This window comes from Rhinoderma darwinii, chromosome 2 (assembly GCF_050947455.1).
Source record: "Rhinoderma darwinii isolate aRhiDar2 chromosome 2, aRhiDar2.hap1, whole genome shotgun sequence".
NCBI classification, from domain to species: domain Eukaryota; kingdom Metazoa; phylum Chordata; class Amphibia; order Anura; family Rhinodermatidae; genus Rhinoderma; species Rhinoderma darwinii.
Window position 1 is genome coordinate 88,049,353 of NC_134688.1, and position 19,011 is coordinate 88,068,363.

The window sequence follows — 19,011 nt, forward strand, 5'->3', positions numbered from 1 at the left end:
CAAGAGTTAAAAAGACGACTAACTGGTGCTCCTGTCTTGGCGTATGCAGATTACTCTCTACCATTTGTTTTGTGTACCGATGGAAGTTTAAAAGGATTAGGAGCTGTTCTTTCTCAAGTGCAGAATGGACGGGAACGTGTCATTGCTTATGCCAGTCGGACGCTGAGAGATGGGGAAAAGAATCCGGACAACTATAGCTCATTCCGGTTGGAACTTTTGGCAGTCGTATGGGCGGTTACCGAGCGATTTGCAGATATCTTGCTGGGCGCAGAGTGTGTGTTATGGACTGACAATAATCCATTGGTTCATTTAGACTCGGCTAAATTGGGTGCTATGGAGCAACGTTGGCGAGCGCGACTTAGCAAATTTAAATTTACTGTAAAGTACCGCCCAGGACGAGCTAATGGGAATGCAGATGCCCTGTCCCGTAATCCAGTAGATTTGCCTGAAGGACTGACTGAAGAGGAGTTAGAGGAAACAGAGACTCCTAATTTCCTTGCCAATGAAGTACATGATCAGATGCCAGGTGAGAATATTCAAAGTGCTCCGGTGCATACTGTGGAGCCCATAAGAGAAACCATCGATCAATGGACTGCTGAAGAATGGAAGAAACAGCAGTTGCAAGATATTCAAATTCGGACTGTAAGAAGATGGGTGCTAGAGGGATACCGACCCAATCAACGAGAGCGATTGCGATTGTCTGGAGTGGGACAGAGAATATATCGCCAACGAGATAGATTGGCAGTAAAACAAGGGATATTGTACCGCCGAGTATTCCTACCGACCATGGAAGGACCCGTCTGGCAAGCTGTGTTGCCGGAGCGAGAGTTAGAAAGTACGGTTAAGTGGATGCATGAGAAAAAGGGGCATTATGGTCCTGAAAAGACTTTCCGTTGGTTGCAACAATTCTACTATCATCCTTTGCTGTTTGCAGTGGCACAGAAAGTGTGTCAGAACTGTAGAAATTGCACCCTGGCCAGAGCGGCTGAACAACAAGCTCCGGTGGGCCATATACAGACGCATTATCCATTACAGTTGGTCATGATGGACTATTTGACAGTAGATGAGTCTTTACAAGGGTACAGATATTTATTGGTTGTGATAGACCACTTCACCAAATTCACAGTGGCCGTACCTACCAGAGATCAAACGGCTGAATCTGCGGCACAGGGATTGTGGACTCATTTCATCTTACCCTATGGATGTCCTTCACAGCTTCACTCTGATCAAGGAGCTTGTTTTGAGGGGCGAGTAATAGAAGAATTATGCAGATTGTACCAGATTAAAAAGACCCGCACGACCCCGTATCACCCTCAAGGGAACGGGGCCTGTGAAAGGATGAATCGGACCATATTGCAGTTGTTGCGAACACTGGAAAAACAAAAAAAAGAGAGATGGCCTGACTACATTGCAGAATTAATCTGGATCTATAATAACACTGTACATGCCACTACTGGATATTCTCCTTTTCTGTTAATGTTCGGAAGAAATGGACGATGTCCCCTAAATTTAATGATGCCTATCCCGGAAGAACAAGAAGAGTGGATTCCGCAGACCTGGATGTGGGGTCATCGACGCAAGGTACAAGAAATGTATAATTTAGTGGCGCGGAGACTGGGGCCTCATGATCTTACAGTAAATCAGAAATTAAAGGAACTACCTTTGCAAGTGGGTGATAGAGTAATCGTGCGAAACCAGGGTGCAAGAAGAGCAGGAAAGCTGCAATGGAAGTGGGAAACCTTGGCGTATGAGGTGGTGCGTCAGCCCAATCCATATATTCCTGTATTTGTGATCAAGCCGGAGGGTAGTAGTGGCCCTTTGAAAACCGTACACAGAAATATGCTGAGACCCTGCACATTTATAAGTCGTGAACCAGAAGCAAACACTAGAGATCCTCCTGTTGCAACACCCGTTCCCGTAGATGAAGGTTGGTGGAGTCCGCCGGTTCAAGTACCAGAGAGACAAGAAAGTACCAGTGAAGTACAAGAAGAGAATGTTACTCCTGTGGAAGAAGAGTTGTCACAGGTACGTCATTCTCAGCGATCCAATTTTGGAAGACTTCCTTCTAGGTTTGAAGGATTTGTGACGCCACAGCAAGTTGCCGGGACGGCAACTGATAAACCTGGGGGAAAAGATGTAACCCAGCAAAAGGATTGTATGGCATTGAGAAATGGGAGGTTGTGGCCGGCCACTAGAGGGCGCTGTGAGGTTAGTACATCGACAGTGTTTAGTGTGTGGAGTGATATACAAGAGAGGGCTAGTGAGGAAGTGTCTGGAGAGAGGTCTGAGAAGCGCTGGACAGGAAGAGACAGAGACTGGACTGAGAGAGCTGTAGCAAGTAAGGAAGACATTGTGACTCAGATAACTGTAAAAGATAAAGAGCATTCTGGCCAGCAGCAGAGCATAAGTAATGTGAAGTATCAGACACGCATTTACTGGAGTTCCAAGTTAAGGAGATCCGGCTGAGTTAAGAGGAGAGTGTTTAGAGCAAGAAGCTGAAGACGCCATTTTTGGAGCATAAGGTAACATAGAGCCATTAACTGCCGGATCATCAGAGAGTGCATTGTATTACATTGCCGGACCTCAAAGATCACATTACACTAAACCTGGAAGCTAAGAGACTTTATTATCCTAAGGCACCGGATAAAGAGAACATATTTTAATCATTACGGATTATAAGAGACTGTGTTATATTGAAGTGCCGGATAAAAGCAGAGACTGTATTGTTTACCGAGCACCAGTTATATTTTGCCTAGAGCTCAAGTTTTCACTGTTGTCATATTTTCTGCATGTTCAGTAAAGACAAAACGAATATAATCCCGGTGTCAGTAATTATTGTCCTTAAAGTCATATTACAAGTAAGAAGCAGACTTAAATTCTGTACCTCGAGTTTTGATCGGCCAGACAGCTGTGTGCACCACACATACTTCACCTGGCATCCAGTGGCGGATTAAGAAGACCATGGGCCCTGGGCTGTTACCCAAACTTGGGCCCCCCTTCTCCACCACCACCCTGCCGCGCCGTAACTATTGCTAACACTACCTAAACACTAGTACACAAAGTAGGCACATTATGCACAAAGTACACACAGTACGCACATTATGCACAAAGTACGCACATTATGCACAAAGTACGCACATTATGCACAAAGTACGCACAGTACACAAAGTACCACATTATGCACAAAGTACACAAAGTAGGCACATTATGCACAAAGTACGCACAGTACACAAAGTACCACATTATGCACAAAGTACGCAAATTATGCACAAAGTACGCACATTATGCACAAAGTACACAAAGTACGCACATTATGCACAAAGTACGCACATTATGCACAAAGTACGCACATTATGCACAAAGTACGCACAGTACACAAAGTACCACATTATGCACAAAGTACACAAAGTAGGCACATTATGCACAAAGTACGCACAGTACACAAAGTACCACATTATGCACAAAGTACGCAAATTATGCACAAAGTACGCACATTATGCACAAAGTACACAAAGTACGCACATTATGCACAAAGTACGCACATTATGCACAAAGTACGCACATTATGCACAAAGTACGCACATTATGCACAAAGTACGCACATTAGGCACAAAGTACACAAAGTAGGCACATTATGCACAAAGTACGCACATTATGCACAAAGTATGCACAGTACACAAAGTACCACATTATGCACAAAGTACGCACATTATGCACAAAGTAGGCACATTATGTACAAAGTACGCACATTATGCACAAAGTACACAAAGTACGCACATTATGCACAAAGTAGGCACATTATGCACAAAGTATGCACAGTACACAAAGTACCACATTATGCACAAAGTACGCACATTATGCACAAAGTACACACATTATGCACAAAGTACACAAAGTACGCACATTATGCACAAAGTACCCACATTATGCACAAAGTACACAAAGTACGCACATTATGCACAAAGTAGGCACATTATGCACAAAGTACACACAGTACGCACATTATGCACAAAGTACGCACATTATGCACAAAGTACGCACATTATGCACAAAGTACGCACAGTACACAAAGTACCACATTATGCACAAAGTACACAAAGTAGGCACATTATGCACAAAGTACGCACAGTACACAAAGTACCACATTATGCACAAAGTACGCAAATTATGCACAAAGTACGCACATTATGCACAAAGTACACAAAGTACGCACATTATGCACAAAGTACGCACATTATGCACAAAGTACGCACATTATGCACAAAGTACGCACAGTACACAAAGTACCACATTATGCACAAAGTACACAAAGTAGGCACATTATGCACAAAGTACGCACAGTACACAAAGTACCACATTATGCACAAAGTACGCAAATTATGCACAAAGTACGCACATTATGCACAAAGTACACAAAGTACGCACATTATGCACAAAGTACGCACATTATGCACAAAGTACGCACATTATGCACAAAGTACGCACATTATGCACAAAGTACGCACATTATGCACAAAGTACGCACATTATGCACAAAGTACACAAAGTAGGCACATTATGCACAAAGTACGCACATTATGCACAAAGTATGCACAGTACACAAAGTACCACATTATGCACAAAGTACGCACATTATGCACAAAGTAGGCACATTATGCACAAAGTACGCACATTATGCACAAAGTACACAAAGTACGCACATTATGCACAAAGTAGGCACATTATGCACAAAGTATGCACAGTACACAAAGTACCACATTATGCACAAAGTACGCACATTATGCACAAAGTACACACATTATGCACAAAGTACACAAAGTACGCACATTATGCACAAAGTACCCACATTATGCACAAAGTACACAAAGTACGCACATTATGCACAAAGTAGGCACATTATGCACAAAGTACGCACATTATGCACAAAGTACGCACATTATGCACAAAGTTTGCACATTATGCACAAAGTATGCACAGTACACAAAGTACCACATTATGCACAAAGTACGCACATTATGCACAAAGTAGGCACATTATGCACAAAGTACGCACATTATGCACAAAGTACGCACATTATGCACAAAGTAGGCACATTATGCACAAAGTATGCACAGTACACAAAGTACCACATTATGCACAAAGTACGCACATTATGCACAAAGTACGCACATTATGCACAAAGTACGCACAAAGTAGGCACATTATGCACAAAGTACGCACAGTACACACATTATGCACAAAGTACGCACAGTACAAAGTACGCACATTATGCACAAAGTACGCCCAGTACACAAAGTACACACATTATGCACAAAGTACACAAAGTAGGCACATTATACACAAAGTATGCATAGTACACAAAGTACACACGAGTATGCACATTATACACTAAGTAGGCACATTATACACGAGTATGCACATTATACACAAAGTACACCTTGTAAACACATGAATATGGACATTAAACATACATGAATATGGACATTAAACATACATGAATATGGACATTAAACATACATTAATATGGACATTAAACATACATTAATATGGATATTAAACACACATGCACTTACCTTTTATGTCTTCACTGCAGCTCTTCTCCTGCTCACAGCACAGAGCCCGCCGACAGTCTCCCCTCCCCCATGTCCCGACAGCTAGCAGCAGAGATGTTTAGAGCAGGGAAGGGGGGCTGGAGGGGGAGCTTCTAAAGCAGCACAGACCACGGCTGCTAAGTAGAAGCAAAGCTCCCCTCGCCTGACAGGTGCGGTCCTGGCACCGGGGCTCCCTCCGGTGCTAGCGACGCCACTGGGCATGAGGGGGTTCGGGCGGTCATAGGCTCCTTGGGCCCCCTGGCAGTCTTGGGCCCCGGGCGACCGCCCGAAACGCCCTAATGATAATCCGCCACTGCTGGCATCACTACGCGCCGCACGGTGGCGGCTCCGGGTGGTGGTAGAAGCATCGCTAGAGCCCGAGAGGTGATTTTATTACAAATGTTTTGCATAATTTGCCATAGTGCTTCATCAATATGGTAGTTCCTGGAATACACCGTTCCCCATCATAACTGTAGTGACCATATTCAAGAGCTGTCACTTCAAAGATGGTGAAAAATGTAATTCCTTCCCAAATTAACTCTTCATCACAGTGCAATGATGTTTCTCCTTATACTAAAACTTTTACATCTAGGTAGATTGACGGAAAGTAAATTGCATTGGTTTCCCCATCTGACCAGGAAGCCACACTTTGTCTTTGTTTCAAACATTTACATTCCACGAATGCCATCTTGCCTCATAGACCTCTGCACATAAGTGGCAATCGAGACGCTAATCAGAAAAAATACCAACTTAACTGCGCTGAGCTTCAATTTGTTCTTCGTAAGATAAATCTCTTCAGACAGTAGTGAAATCAGCAAGGAAAAATGCACAAAATCACTAAAGTAGAGGATTAGATGTAATGTATCAACTTTATTCGAAGGTGTGTTCTCCAGTGTTTGACTTTTTAAAACCAAGTCCATCTATTCTAGAATAGAAGACATGACATGTTAGAAGACATTTTGAAGCACTTATTCAAAATCAGGTCTCAATCTACAAGAATAAAATTCTGCCTAATAATATAAAGTTGGCGAGTCCAAGTGTATAAGTGGATTTAATGAACTTTAGTCCATTACAATTGATACTAGCACTCTGGTTTAATATATGTTATATGGACACAAGTATTGCATCACATCTCTTATACCTCCTGCACACGACACGAGTTCGGCCCGTGAGAAATGGTCCCTTGTGGAGGACGGATTTCCCGGCCCGACCGTGGTACAGGTGAACGGGACTCCTGGCATAATAGACATTTATGATACTAGGAGTCTCTGCCTCCTCACGGAAATGCTGTTTCATACTAATCAAAATGATTCAGTACAGAACAGGAGTTCCGCGGGAAGGCAGAGACTCCTAGCATCATAAATGTCTATGATGGCAGAAGTCCCGTTCACCTGTACCGTGGTCGGGCCGGGAAATTTGTCCGACACACGGACTGTTTTTCACGGCCCAAACTTGGTCATGTGCAAGAGGTGTAAATCATTGCATTCAGGTGTTTCATTCAGTTCCATTCTTACAGTTGAATAAAATCCAGCACCTCGCCATGCAGTTGCCTATACAAACATTTGTGAAAGAATGGATCAATCTAAAGAGATCACTGAATTCCAGCGTGGTCCTGTAATAGGATGTCACTGTTGTAACAAGTCAGTTTGGGAAATGTATTCCCTCCTAGATATTCCACGACCAACTGTGAGTGATATTATTGTAAAGAGGAAGCATTTAGGAACCACAGAAACTCAGCCACAAAGTGACAGACCACATAAAATTTCAGAGTGGGATCACGGAATACTGAGGCGCATAGTCCATAAAAATCGCCAACGCTCTGCTGACTCAATAACTGCAGAGCTCCAAACCTCATCTGGCATTAACATCAGCACAAAAACTGTGCCGGGAGCTTCATGGCAAGGGTTCCCATGGCCGAGCAGCTACATGCAAGTCTTACATCACCAAGCACAATGCTGAGCGTCACATGGAGTGGTGTAAAGCCGCCGCCACTGGACTCTGGAGCAGTGGAAATGTGTTCTGTGGAGTGATGAATCACCCTTCTCTATCTGGCAGTCTGATGGACATGTCTGGGTTTGGCGAATGCCAGGAGAACGTTATCTGCCTGACTGCATTGTGCCAACTGGAAACTTTGCTGGAGGAGGGTTAATGCCATGGGGTTGTTTTTCAGGGGTTGGCTTAAGCACCTTAGTTCCAGTGAAGGGAAATCTTAATGCATCAGCATACCAAGACATTTTGGACAATTGTAGCTTTCAACTTTGTGGGAACAGTTTTGGGGGACGGCTCTTTTCTGTTTCAGCATGACTGTGCCCCAGTGCACAAAGCAAGGTCCATAAGACATGGTTGGGTGAGTTTGGTGTGCAAGAACTTGACTGGTCCGCACAAAGCTCTGACGTCAACCCTATCCAACGTCTTTGGGATGAACTAGAACGGAGATTGCGAGCCAGGCCCTCTAGTCCAACACCAGTGTCCAACCTCACAAATGTTCTTCTGAATGAAAGGGCAAAAATTCATGCACGCACGCACGCACGCACGCACGCACGCACGCACGCACACACACACACACACACACACACACTCCAAAATCTTGTAGAAAGCCTTCTCAGAAGAGTGGAAGCTGTTTTAGCTGCAAAGGGGAGACCAACTCCATATTAATGTCTATGGATTTAAAAAGGGAAGTCATGATACTCCTGTAGGTGTAATATGTAGGTGTACCAATACTTTTGTCCATGTAGTGTATCTAAAAATAAATTATTAACATGTATAAATGAATGGGGGGATCCTCTCTGTTATTGCTGGGGTCACTGGCATATCTGCCATAGGGACAAACCATGATGAGAGGGGGGCCCGGCACTGAACTGCTTCCCGTCTCATAGTAATAACTTTTTTCTGTCTCCGCCCTAGGGGGAGCTCATTGCATACAGTATTTTACAGCTCAATATTTAAACTGAATAAATCAATATGTAGTGAACTCCCCCAAGTGGTAGCTGCAGGCAGCCAGAATGATATTATGCTACTCTGAGTGTGAACAGAAGAAGGGGATCTGTACTTCTATGTCGAAAAAAATGCTGCCTGACCCCAATAAAGATATATCATTAAATTATGGTAGACATTAACTTTCAGAAAAAAATAACTAAAAAGTACATGCTTTAGATCCCACTCCCCTCCCTGTCCAATGGCAGGCCTTGAAAAGTGTATTGCAGGGCACTTTCATACAACAGGGATCGAGGCTGAAAAAAGAAAGGGCCTTTGCAATTCAGAAACGAATGTCTCGAATACAGATTCTAGAATCGAATCACAAACAGTCCCAACATCCCCGGACCTTGGCTGACTTAATAGAAGCTAGGAACTCCTTAAAATACTTAATTGACCAGTCACATGCGTCTTTTTGTAATCGCAATCGTCGATGCTCCAATGAACACTCAAACAAATGTGGTAGAGCATTAGCTAGGTCACTCCATCCGTGAGCTCCTCAATTGTTTATTCCTGTGATAAAAACAGCATTTGGCGAGCTCAGACATAAACTAGAGGAAATTGTACGCACCTTTAGAGACTACTTCAATTCCTTATATAACCTTAAAGGCCCCTTAGCTGACATGTCACCTAACGTAATCCAACAGAAAATCGACTTGTACGTTGCAAATACAGCCTTACCGGTACTGGACGAGTCTGAGACCTCCTCTCTCAGTGTGTCTTTCTCGGAATCGGAAGTGCGCACGGTCTTCCCCCGCTGTCAAAAGTCCGGGCCCAGATGGATTTCCAACATTCTTCTGCAAGGCCTTTCTTCCTCAGCTTTTATTTTTTTTTACCAAGGTCTACAATTCCGTTTCTACTACGACACATTTCACCCCACAAACTTTATCGGCGACTATTACTGTTATTCCCAAACTGGGGAAATACCCCTCTATTTGCCCAAATTTATCGCCTGATCTCACTGATAAATGTGGATGTTAAACATCAAAGGCTATTGCGAATAGGCTAGCCCCAATCCTTCCATTGATTATACATTTAGACCAAGCAGGGTTTGTCCTCTGTAGAGAAGCACGAGACAAGACTAATAAGACTATTTTCCTACTGTCGTATGTCAGGAAAATGTCGATACCCATATGTCTAGTATCCGTTGATGGGGAAAAATCTTTTGACCAGGTCCATTGGACATTTCTAAAACCAACGTTGCACCAGATAGGAGTTGGACCCATAATGTTAGAGAGGATCCTCTCTCTTTACCAGAATACTACAGCTAGAGTACAGGCCAATTGTGTACTCTCTCCATCCTTAATGATAGCAAATGGTACTAGATAGGGATGCCCTCTGTACCCATTGCTCTATGTTATCACAATGAAGCACTTGGCAATGGCCGTCCGCAACTCTTCGGACATCTCTGGGATTAAGATGGGTCATGATCATCATAAACTGGCTTTGTATACAGACAAGCTTTTACTCTTTGTTACGAACCCTTTGATCTCCTTTCCAGTATTCATAGAGAAATTTGGTCAGGTCAGGTCAGTAACTTCAAAGTAAACCACACCAAAACAGAAGCTCTAAATATCTCCCCACCTGTTGATCTGCTAGATTGTCTAAAATCGTCATTCTCTTTTAAAAGGCAACCGAGGTCCATTAAGTATTTGGGGGTACAGATTTCTGGGGATCTGGCAGATCTATATTCCCTTAACTTTCCTCCTCTACTCTAACACACCCTCAAGAATTTACAATCGTACGATAGAGCCCAACTATCTTGGTTTGGCCGTATGAACACTATCAAAATAGATATTGTACCCCGCTTCTTGGGTGTTTTTTAAGAATCTGGAAGATGCATTTTGAAAATTTGTCTGGGGCATCCTGTGGCCACGTCTAAACCTGAGAGTATTGTCTTGTCCAAAGCTGAAAGGTGGAGCTGGTCTCCCTGACCTTTCCGTTTATCATCAAGTCATTATCCTCACACGAGTTGTGGACTGGTTCCACAATAGCCTCAATAAACAGCGGGTTTTGATTGAAAGGACCATTGTTGTTTTCGCTCTCAGATCCCTGCCATGGTTCTGCCCAACCTTAGACCAGCTCTCTCTACCTTCCTGTACTTACTCAACATTTCCTCACTCTCTGGGATATATTTTTGGTTTGAAAAGGCCTTTCGCATAGCCCTGGGCTTCTTAGCCCCTTCTTTGACAGCCCAGAGTTTCTACCAGCTGTGCATTTCTGATCTGGCCCTCTTCTGATGACACACGGTTATGCCAGGGGATGTCAGACAATGGTCGACTTCCTCCCTTTTCTGAGTTGCGTGGGGCCTGCACTGGGGGGACTATTTCTTGGCTCAATTATCTACCTTCCTTCGTTCAGCCCTACTGGTAGGGTTTCATACGACCACAAACAATGCCTTTGAATCCATATTACTTCAATAAGAAATCGGGCTCGAGTAATATCTACATTATGCACCCTCCTTCTGGAGGCCTCAGCAGATCAGCCTCTTGCATACGTTAGCGCCTGGGAGTGAGAACTTGAATCTACTCTGTCAACAATGGAATGGGACCGCATTTTCTTCCTGTCTCACAAATGCCTATGGCCCACCATGCCCAGGAAAAAAAAGTTAAGATACTGACTAGGTGCTACCGCTGTACCCAGATTCTACATAGGATGTACCCTGATGTGTCTGATACTTGTTGGCATTGTGGTATTAAGACGATATTACATATTTGGTGGTCATGCCCAGTGCTACAGACTTTTTGGAAAGCCATTTTCGACATATATGCATTAGTCAAGAGATCTCCTATCGTACCCACTCCTCAGGTAGCTCTGTTATTTCTGATCCCTGGCCCTCTGCCAAGTATAAGGAAGGGTCTCCTGAGACACTTCTTGACTGTGGCTGGAAATGTCATCCCTAGACACTGGAAATCCACTGATCCTCACACAATCAGTGAATGGTTGGTTGAGATGCACCTTCTTTATAGAATGGAATATCTATTGGCAGAGGACCAAGACCACTCCAATCGAGTTGTGTCACTCTGGCTTGCTTGGTCCTCCTTCAAATCCGGTCCACACTTGGCTGAGCTGAACACAAACTCCTCTTCAGTCTGGCTCGCACGACCCAGAAAGGTTCACACGTTCCATCTTGTAAATGGGGATGACCTTTCCTCGCTATTGTCTATTCTTTTTTTTCCTTCCCATATATCCGACACTGTATGCAGTTCTCCTCTTTATACTGTACTTTACTCCTTAATCTTACATCCCCACCACCAGTCCCCTTCCCTTTCTTACTTTTATTCATCCACTTATCTGTAACCTATCCTTTCCATTATGAGTTTTGCTATGGGACCCTATGATTTCTGTGCATGCCTTCAGCTAGGGTAGCTGCTGTTAAGTATTACAGTCCTCTGCTAATGATTCCATAATTTAATGTATATTTAAGTCTGTATTAATTTTCCACTTTTATGCATGTTTGTGCATACAATAGTGTAATATTTTGAAAAGTAGATCTGAGAGATGTTTACAAAAATATTTTTTTTCAGTAGCCACCAATAACTAATATAGCATATTCTCCATCTCTGGAAATTCAACTCATATGCACTCATTTATCTGGAATTGCCAATGTTGTACCTCTCCCAGTCTTTATTTGTCCTCGGGGGAAAAAAAACGTATTATGATGGGGGTTAGGTAAGGGATGCAATTTCATAGCATTGCCTGAGTATTTCCTTAATATTATGATAACCTGTAGTCTGGAGTCAATTGACAGACTACTGACTACCCTAAACAGTATCTACAGTAGTAGGTAGTAGTCTATTCACAGGGCAACAAATCCTTGCAGGTTATTACTGGAATGAAGCCACTGCTAAAGGAAGCAGATCACAGATAACCACATTAAATTGAGAAATTAATATTTATGCAATTCCAAATATTTTCTACACACAGGTAAAAAAGCAAAGCTTTACTTCAAAGGGCTTTTCTGACCATCAAAATTTGTTGCATCTGTGTAGGATACTTCATAAATCACTGATAGGTTGACCTTAAAGAAGAGCTCCAGTGGATACTTGACAGTATACCACACTATAAACTTCTTTTATATATACTGTATTTACTATATGAACTGCTGCATTGTCTGTGCTTAGAAAAACCTCCATATTTATTCTTAGATTTCCCCAGCTTTCTCTTCCTCTCTGTTTTGCTATCAATCCCATGATGCTTCAGCACATCACATAACCAGCTAAAGACCATACCATTTCTGCATGCTGGGGGGCACTGTGATTATTATTCTCTATATTCTCCTAAATAAGCTGAGAAACCATAAGTATACAGACAGGGAGGCTGCACTATATTCTTCTACATTATACCTGTGTGACAGGAGCCTGTGTAAGTATCAGTGGTAGCTAATGATAGAAGTTTCTGTCTGTCTGTCCCGTCCCCGTCCCCCCCCCCCGCACCCCATCCCCGCCACCCTGTGTAAAACTAGTGTGGTCCAGGAACTGCTGAATCCTGTGATGGGTGACACAAAGATCTCCATAGACTCAAGTAGAGAAATCGTGTCACCGAGCCTGATTCATACTGCTGCTAAGCAACCATCCCAGTCTGATATATATAGAAGCAGCAATAAAAATAACAGGTGTCTGACATATGGAATACCGTAATTGTACACATGGGAAAGTTTAGTTTTGGCCGGAGTGTCCCTTTAAGGGTTTTTTATTGTATTAAAAATGATGGACATCAAGATGAGTTATAGTTGATGTAGAAAAATAGCAAAGAGAATAATAAAATTATGTTTTTCTGACTATCTAAAGTTGTATAAGTAGGTACAGTATAAGAACAGTCATATATAAAACCCAACATTTCTGTTATCCTGCATGTATGACTTGATGAATACACCCCATGCTCTGGATAATATCTAGAAGATCGTTGTGAATATTTGGCTGGAAATAGCACAATAAGAAGGCGTGCACCGCCAGAAAGGATTATTCTGACATTGAAGTCTGAAAACTGTAATCTTAACCCTGCGTTGATTTGCATTGAGAAAAACTGTAAGACCTCATTTAATTACAAAGCAGGCGCTGCAATTTTCTCTACCCAACCGAAAAGAAGAAAAATAGATTACTGCACCAGGTACTGGATTATGGAGAGGATGGAGTGACCTCACAGATCATAACATTTTAATATGGTTGGACTAGTTTCCAAGCACTCTTAGCAATACTCCCTTTCCGTCATCGGGGTGTTCTTTCGCTACAAACTTGGCCGCTGCATTAAGTTGTCCACCATAGCAACAAAACACTGCATAATATTATAGCAATAACTGCTGCCTTGGTTACTTTAGGTCTTATAAGAATTAAACGAGGCAGGATTTGTTTACAAAAAAGGAAGACATCTTTTATTTAGGGTTGTCAGTAATATGGCTGAGACGCCAGGAGCCTGTAGTGTGGCACAAAACGGTAGCTGTGGGTGCAGCTTGCAAAGTATTCATAGCAGTGAGCAACTGTAGGCAGGTCAATTGTTAGGGTTGCCCTATTCTTGCTTATAATAGATAAGATCCTGAGTGCCTTCCCATGCCAGCCGGCACAGATATTTTATTGCAATGTCAGCTTCGGTAAGCTTTCTGGTTTGGATGAGAAGCTTTGTGGATAACTAGGTAGGTTGACTTCCTACTGATCCTATTATGTTTTGATCAGTATGCACACCACAGCGATGATTCTTGCTTCTGCCCCACACAACAGTTTCCTAAGGTCATCAATGAAAACAGTGTATGCCCAGGTGCAAAATATCATGTGGCAGAATAGATAAGCATTACTACTCACCATGCCGCCAAGAGTAATACATGTATATAACATGCCCTGGATGATTCCAGCAGTGAAGTGCTAAAATACATATGGCAGGAACAAGGACATACATTAGGGGTTATTTACAACAGCTAAACACAGTGCAATCCAGGTTTGGATATAGATTTTTTTTTATTGCCGCTGATGCTGCATGCAAAAATAGTGGAATAAAATATTTGTCAGGAATAAGACGAGACGGTAAGTGATCGAGAGAGGGCAGTAGTCTTATACAGGTAATATGGGTAGGCACCTAGTCAAAATGTAACAAGGACACCATATGGCCAGTATGAAAAGGAGCACAATTCACACTCCTATCCTTGTACAGAAACGTAAATTATTTTCAGGAAGGGAAAGGAAAAACGTCCTTTAATGAGAAATACTTTTATCAGCAGTGATTTTACTTGTCTTTGTACCTAATGCATATGACTTCTATTCTGGTATGGGATGCAATCTCCGCCCAACTGAAGAAATCACTAGAGATTTATGGTATCATGTTAAAAAGGGTGTGTGTATTTATGCACTCTACCTACAAGCTGTAAATGACCCCATTACCTCAATAATGACATCATTGTATTAATTCAAGTTAAACTTAGGGCAGAGTATAACACTTTAAATTGATCAACTCGGGTCAATAAACATACCCAGGTATTATTTTTTTTTAGTCATTGTCCCCCCTGCTCGTTTTCTAGGGGGTGTTAGAGTAGTAGGTCTTCCTGCGGTTCCATTTTGGCTGCCCCACATTTCAGGGAGAGCAGCAGTGGTTGCCAAAACCTACAACCCATAGCTAGTGCCGTGCAGCAATCGGATGTAGCTGCAGGGCACTAAATTGTGTTTCGAAAAGTAAACAACAGGGTGAACTACTGCCCTAACAACTTGAGCATGCTGGGGATAGTGCCTGGACCCAAGCCGGGTCAATTTAATAAAATATTACATTTTGCCCAGAATTTCACTATAAAATAGCTATTGGCTTTAGTTTTAAGGATGAATGAGAGTGGAGAAAGAGGTGTGCACAAATAAAGCCATTGTTGCTAGTCTTAGGATACATAGGTTAATGATTACGAATGACTGAAAATAATTCCACATCAGTGACTTTTATAAAATCCCCCGGGTAAATTATAGTAGATTCAACTCTGAAAATCCAGATACAATGGGTGATTACATGCAAGTTGGATGGGTCAATACATGTACATATAAGCCTATGCAGAGGTATAAGGGTATGTTCACACGGCAGCCTCCGTTACGGCTGAAATTACGGAGCTGTTTTCAGGAGAAACCAGCTCCAGAATTTCAGACGTAATGGCATGTGCAGGCGCTTTTCGCTGAGTCCATTACGGACGTAATTGGAGCTGTTTTTCCATGGAGTCAAGGGAAAACGGCTCCAATTACGTCTCAAGAAGTAACAGGCACTTCTTTGACGCGGTCGTCTTCTTTACGCGCCGTCTTTTGACAGCGGCGCGTAAAAAAAATGACCGTCGGCACAGAACATCGTAAAGCCCATTCAAATGAATGGGCAGTTGTTTGCCGACGCTTTGGAGGCGTATTTTCGGACGTAATTCGAGGCTAAAACGCCCGAATTATGTCCGTAAATAGGGTGTGTGAACCCAGCCTTAGCGTCATAAGGGCTTCTTGATCAAACCAAAACTAAGGGCTGAACACAAGTAAACTAATTAGAATTTATTAGGACAGTTATTTTTTTTAAAATATATATACATTTTTCCAGATGGTATCTATGATTGTGCGATGGTTTTGAAATTGTGAGCTCTTTGGCTTCTTAATGGCTGTGTCAATGGTCATCCAATGGCTTCCTCTCGTCTCTATATTATTGCTACGTCAGTCTGTTTAATACTAGTTTCTTTATGAGCAGCTTATAAGTGCGTGCTTGCTTATTATACATGTTATTTAGGTTTTGGTTTTTTTAAGACTAATGCCACATTTCCACTTTTCCTGCTGCTTATATTCACTCACACAAGCAGCTGGGAGGTGGAGTACAAATACATAAATGTAAGTTATGGAGACACAAATACATGTGTAGCACAAAAACAATTGCATAGTCTGTAGGAAGAGTTCATCTAATAAATAAATAAAAGATTGTCAAAGTACATGGGCCTCTTTCGTAGACGACAAAGAGTTTGCGCAAGTACTTTCAAAAGTGGTTTATGTACCTCATTCTAGAAGCACGTGCACTCGGCAGAGAAAGCACAAAGTTCCTTGCTCTATTCTGCCATCTAAAACATTGTAAGGCAGGATTTTTTCTGCAGTAAGGGGTATAAGCAAAAGTAAGATTAGAGTTACGGCCTAATGCATTCCCAAATGTGGGTAAGTGCTATTCCACTTTCTATATTATCCATATGGTTTGTTTCCTGCCCAAACACTAAGGCTCTGTTTACACCCCGTTTTTCCTCTACATTTAGTGTATACATTGGGAAAGGCTCTCGACGTCTATGCCTAACGCTAATGCCATACGGTGGCATACATCACCTAGTGACTTGCATTGTAAAAAAAAAAAAAATGTACACCATATGGCATACTTTGTTTTGAAATTCTTTTTTTTTTTACTGGATCACCTTATGAGGCATACGGCCCAATCAGATGTAAAAAGTACACCCTTTTAGCACATGTAGGGCCCATTATACGCTATGGATAAGTTTGACATATACTTTGGGAGAATTTCCGAATGTATACCCTGAACATGGGAAAAGGAGGTGTTAATAAAGCTTTATAAAGCGAACCACATTTGCACATTGCTGCAATCTACAATGAGTTTAACCCACCAGACATATTTGTTATTATTTTGTAAAGGTAGCTTGACCTTCATAGTTCAACAATAAAGAAACAACAAAAATATATCTAGATATAGAAATTGCTCTAACTATGCCTGGTCTCTGTAGGGGGCACAGTGAAATAAACGAAAAAAATAAATAAATTCTCAAATCAAGTTTAGGCATCATGTGGATTTTCAGCTGGTGGGGAACGTAATGTTCCAGCACCCCGGGCCAATTGGAGGTTCACAGGATATGCTTGTAGTTCCAATGCAGCTGGACAAGAACATGTTACCTATCTCTGGTGTGGAAAGACTGCACCACTGAGTTGGACAAATACAAATCTATGGCTAATTTCAATCTATGGTCCAATTAGGAACTGCATAGGAAAATCTCACTACTGTTATACACCTACAGTCTATAGATGATGTTTTTTTTCCCAGTGGTTAGAGTACACCAACATTTATCAAAGTAGCGAAAACATAATGTGATTCTGTGATTGTAAATCAAGAACATATGCTTTTCCCTGAAGTTATTGGAAAAAAAAACATCTAACTGGAAAAATCTAAACTTAGTATACAAGTAGTTTAGGCAGTTAAAAAAAAGAACATGGACGGTCAGACGTCATGACTGATTTTCTTCCTCCTTTTTGCAAAAGAAAGGGCTTCTTTAAACACAGCAGCATCAATATACCTCTCATACACCCCAGAAATAGTTTATATGGGACCCAGTGTTTCCTCTCAGTCACAGTCCACTGAGTCATTTATGTTGATCGAAAAAAAAAATGCCCAAACTATTGCTATTCCCAGCTGTGCGTACATTTATCACAAGTCTCAGTTCCCTAAAATAGACCCTGAGCCACCTGTCTCTTTCTAATGGCAGGTTTATTCACTGCTCTCAGCTCGTACCCCAGTCAGTAATAACCTTCAGAAATTCCACAGAGGCTCTTTTGCTGCTTGCGTCCTGGGAAAGCAGCGTCCATGAGTTTGCAGAATGTTCCAGTTTCTATATATTTCTGAGGGAAGGGAAGATACTGAGCAAGAGGCAGCTGGTTAAGTCCTGTCCTGGTTCTCTGTGCAGGCTCAAGTTCCAGTGGATTAGTGTTACATTGTGAAGGTAGACAGCTTCTCCTCAGTAAGGAGAGAAAAGTATAGTCCCATGTGCAGTTCTGATGGGCCCAGGAGCTGGTCGCAGTAAGTGGTGTGTCAACGGGGGAGCTTGAAGAAGGGGAGGATTGGCAGATGGACGTAGGCTCAATGGAGAGGACAAATTAGCGGCTGCCATTGCAACTGCCAGAGGACTGGGAAGAAGACCTGCAGATAACGTTTTTGAAAATTCCTTAGAGAACACCAGACTGGTCTAAAAAAGAAAAAACACAGGGAGGGGGTTGTGTAAGCACCAATATTTTGAAAACATGTGTCCATAACAATTTACCACCAAAGAGGCTTCCATTTATTGCAGCCGTAAATGTAGAAGTGTTTATTGATCACATATATGGTTGACTAAACAAAATACTAATCTTTCATTTTACATTCTTTTTCTTCTATGTGTCCTTCTGCTATTGCACAGTATAAAAAAAGTTCTTATATAGGACCAATATGATTGTCAATCTGGTCTTGTTAGTTCATGAAAACGATCACATATACATACAGAGCAGTGAGGAAACATGGCCTAAAAGACTGGATAATAGTGCCAATAAGCTTAGGAACTAGGGTGGCACATTCAACTGCCAATGTGACTGGATTGTGGACCTTTAGAATAACTTGCTATGGTGGGTCTTATGAACCACAATTAGCCACCGTTGATGCAGAATTTTCTACCTATAAAGTAGAGTAAAATAACTCTAAAACAGCTGATTAGAATATCAAATGA

The 19,011-nt window shown here is 42.1% G+C and overlaps 1 protein-coding gene across 4 annotated transcripts in view; it reads right to left on the reverse strand.

Moving 5' to 3' along the window:
- Positions 1 to 15,452: 15,452 nt before the first annotated feature.
- The window catches only part of ZNF385A (zinc finger protein 385A), a 211,098-nt gene continuing 207,539 nt past the window's right edge, over positions 15,453 to 19,011 (reverse strand). For all 4 annotated transcript variants that reach the window (XM_075851880.1, XM_075851881.1, XM_075851882.1 and 1 more), the window contains one exon: positions 15,453 to 18,498. In XM_075851880.1, coding sequence (XP_075707995.1) covers positions 18,271 to 18,498 — 228 coding nt within the window. In that variant the 3' untranslated portion in view covers positions 15,453 to 18,270. The remainder of the gene's footprint in view (positions 18,499 to 19,011) is intronic.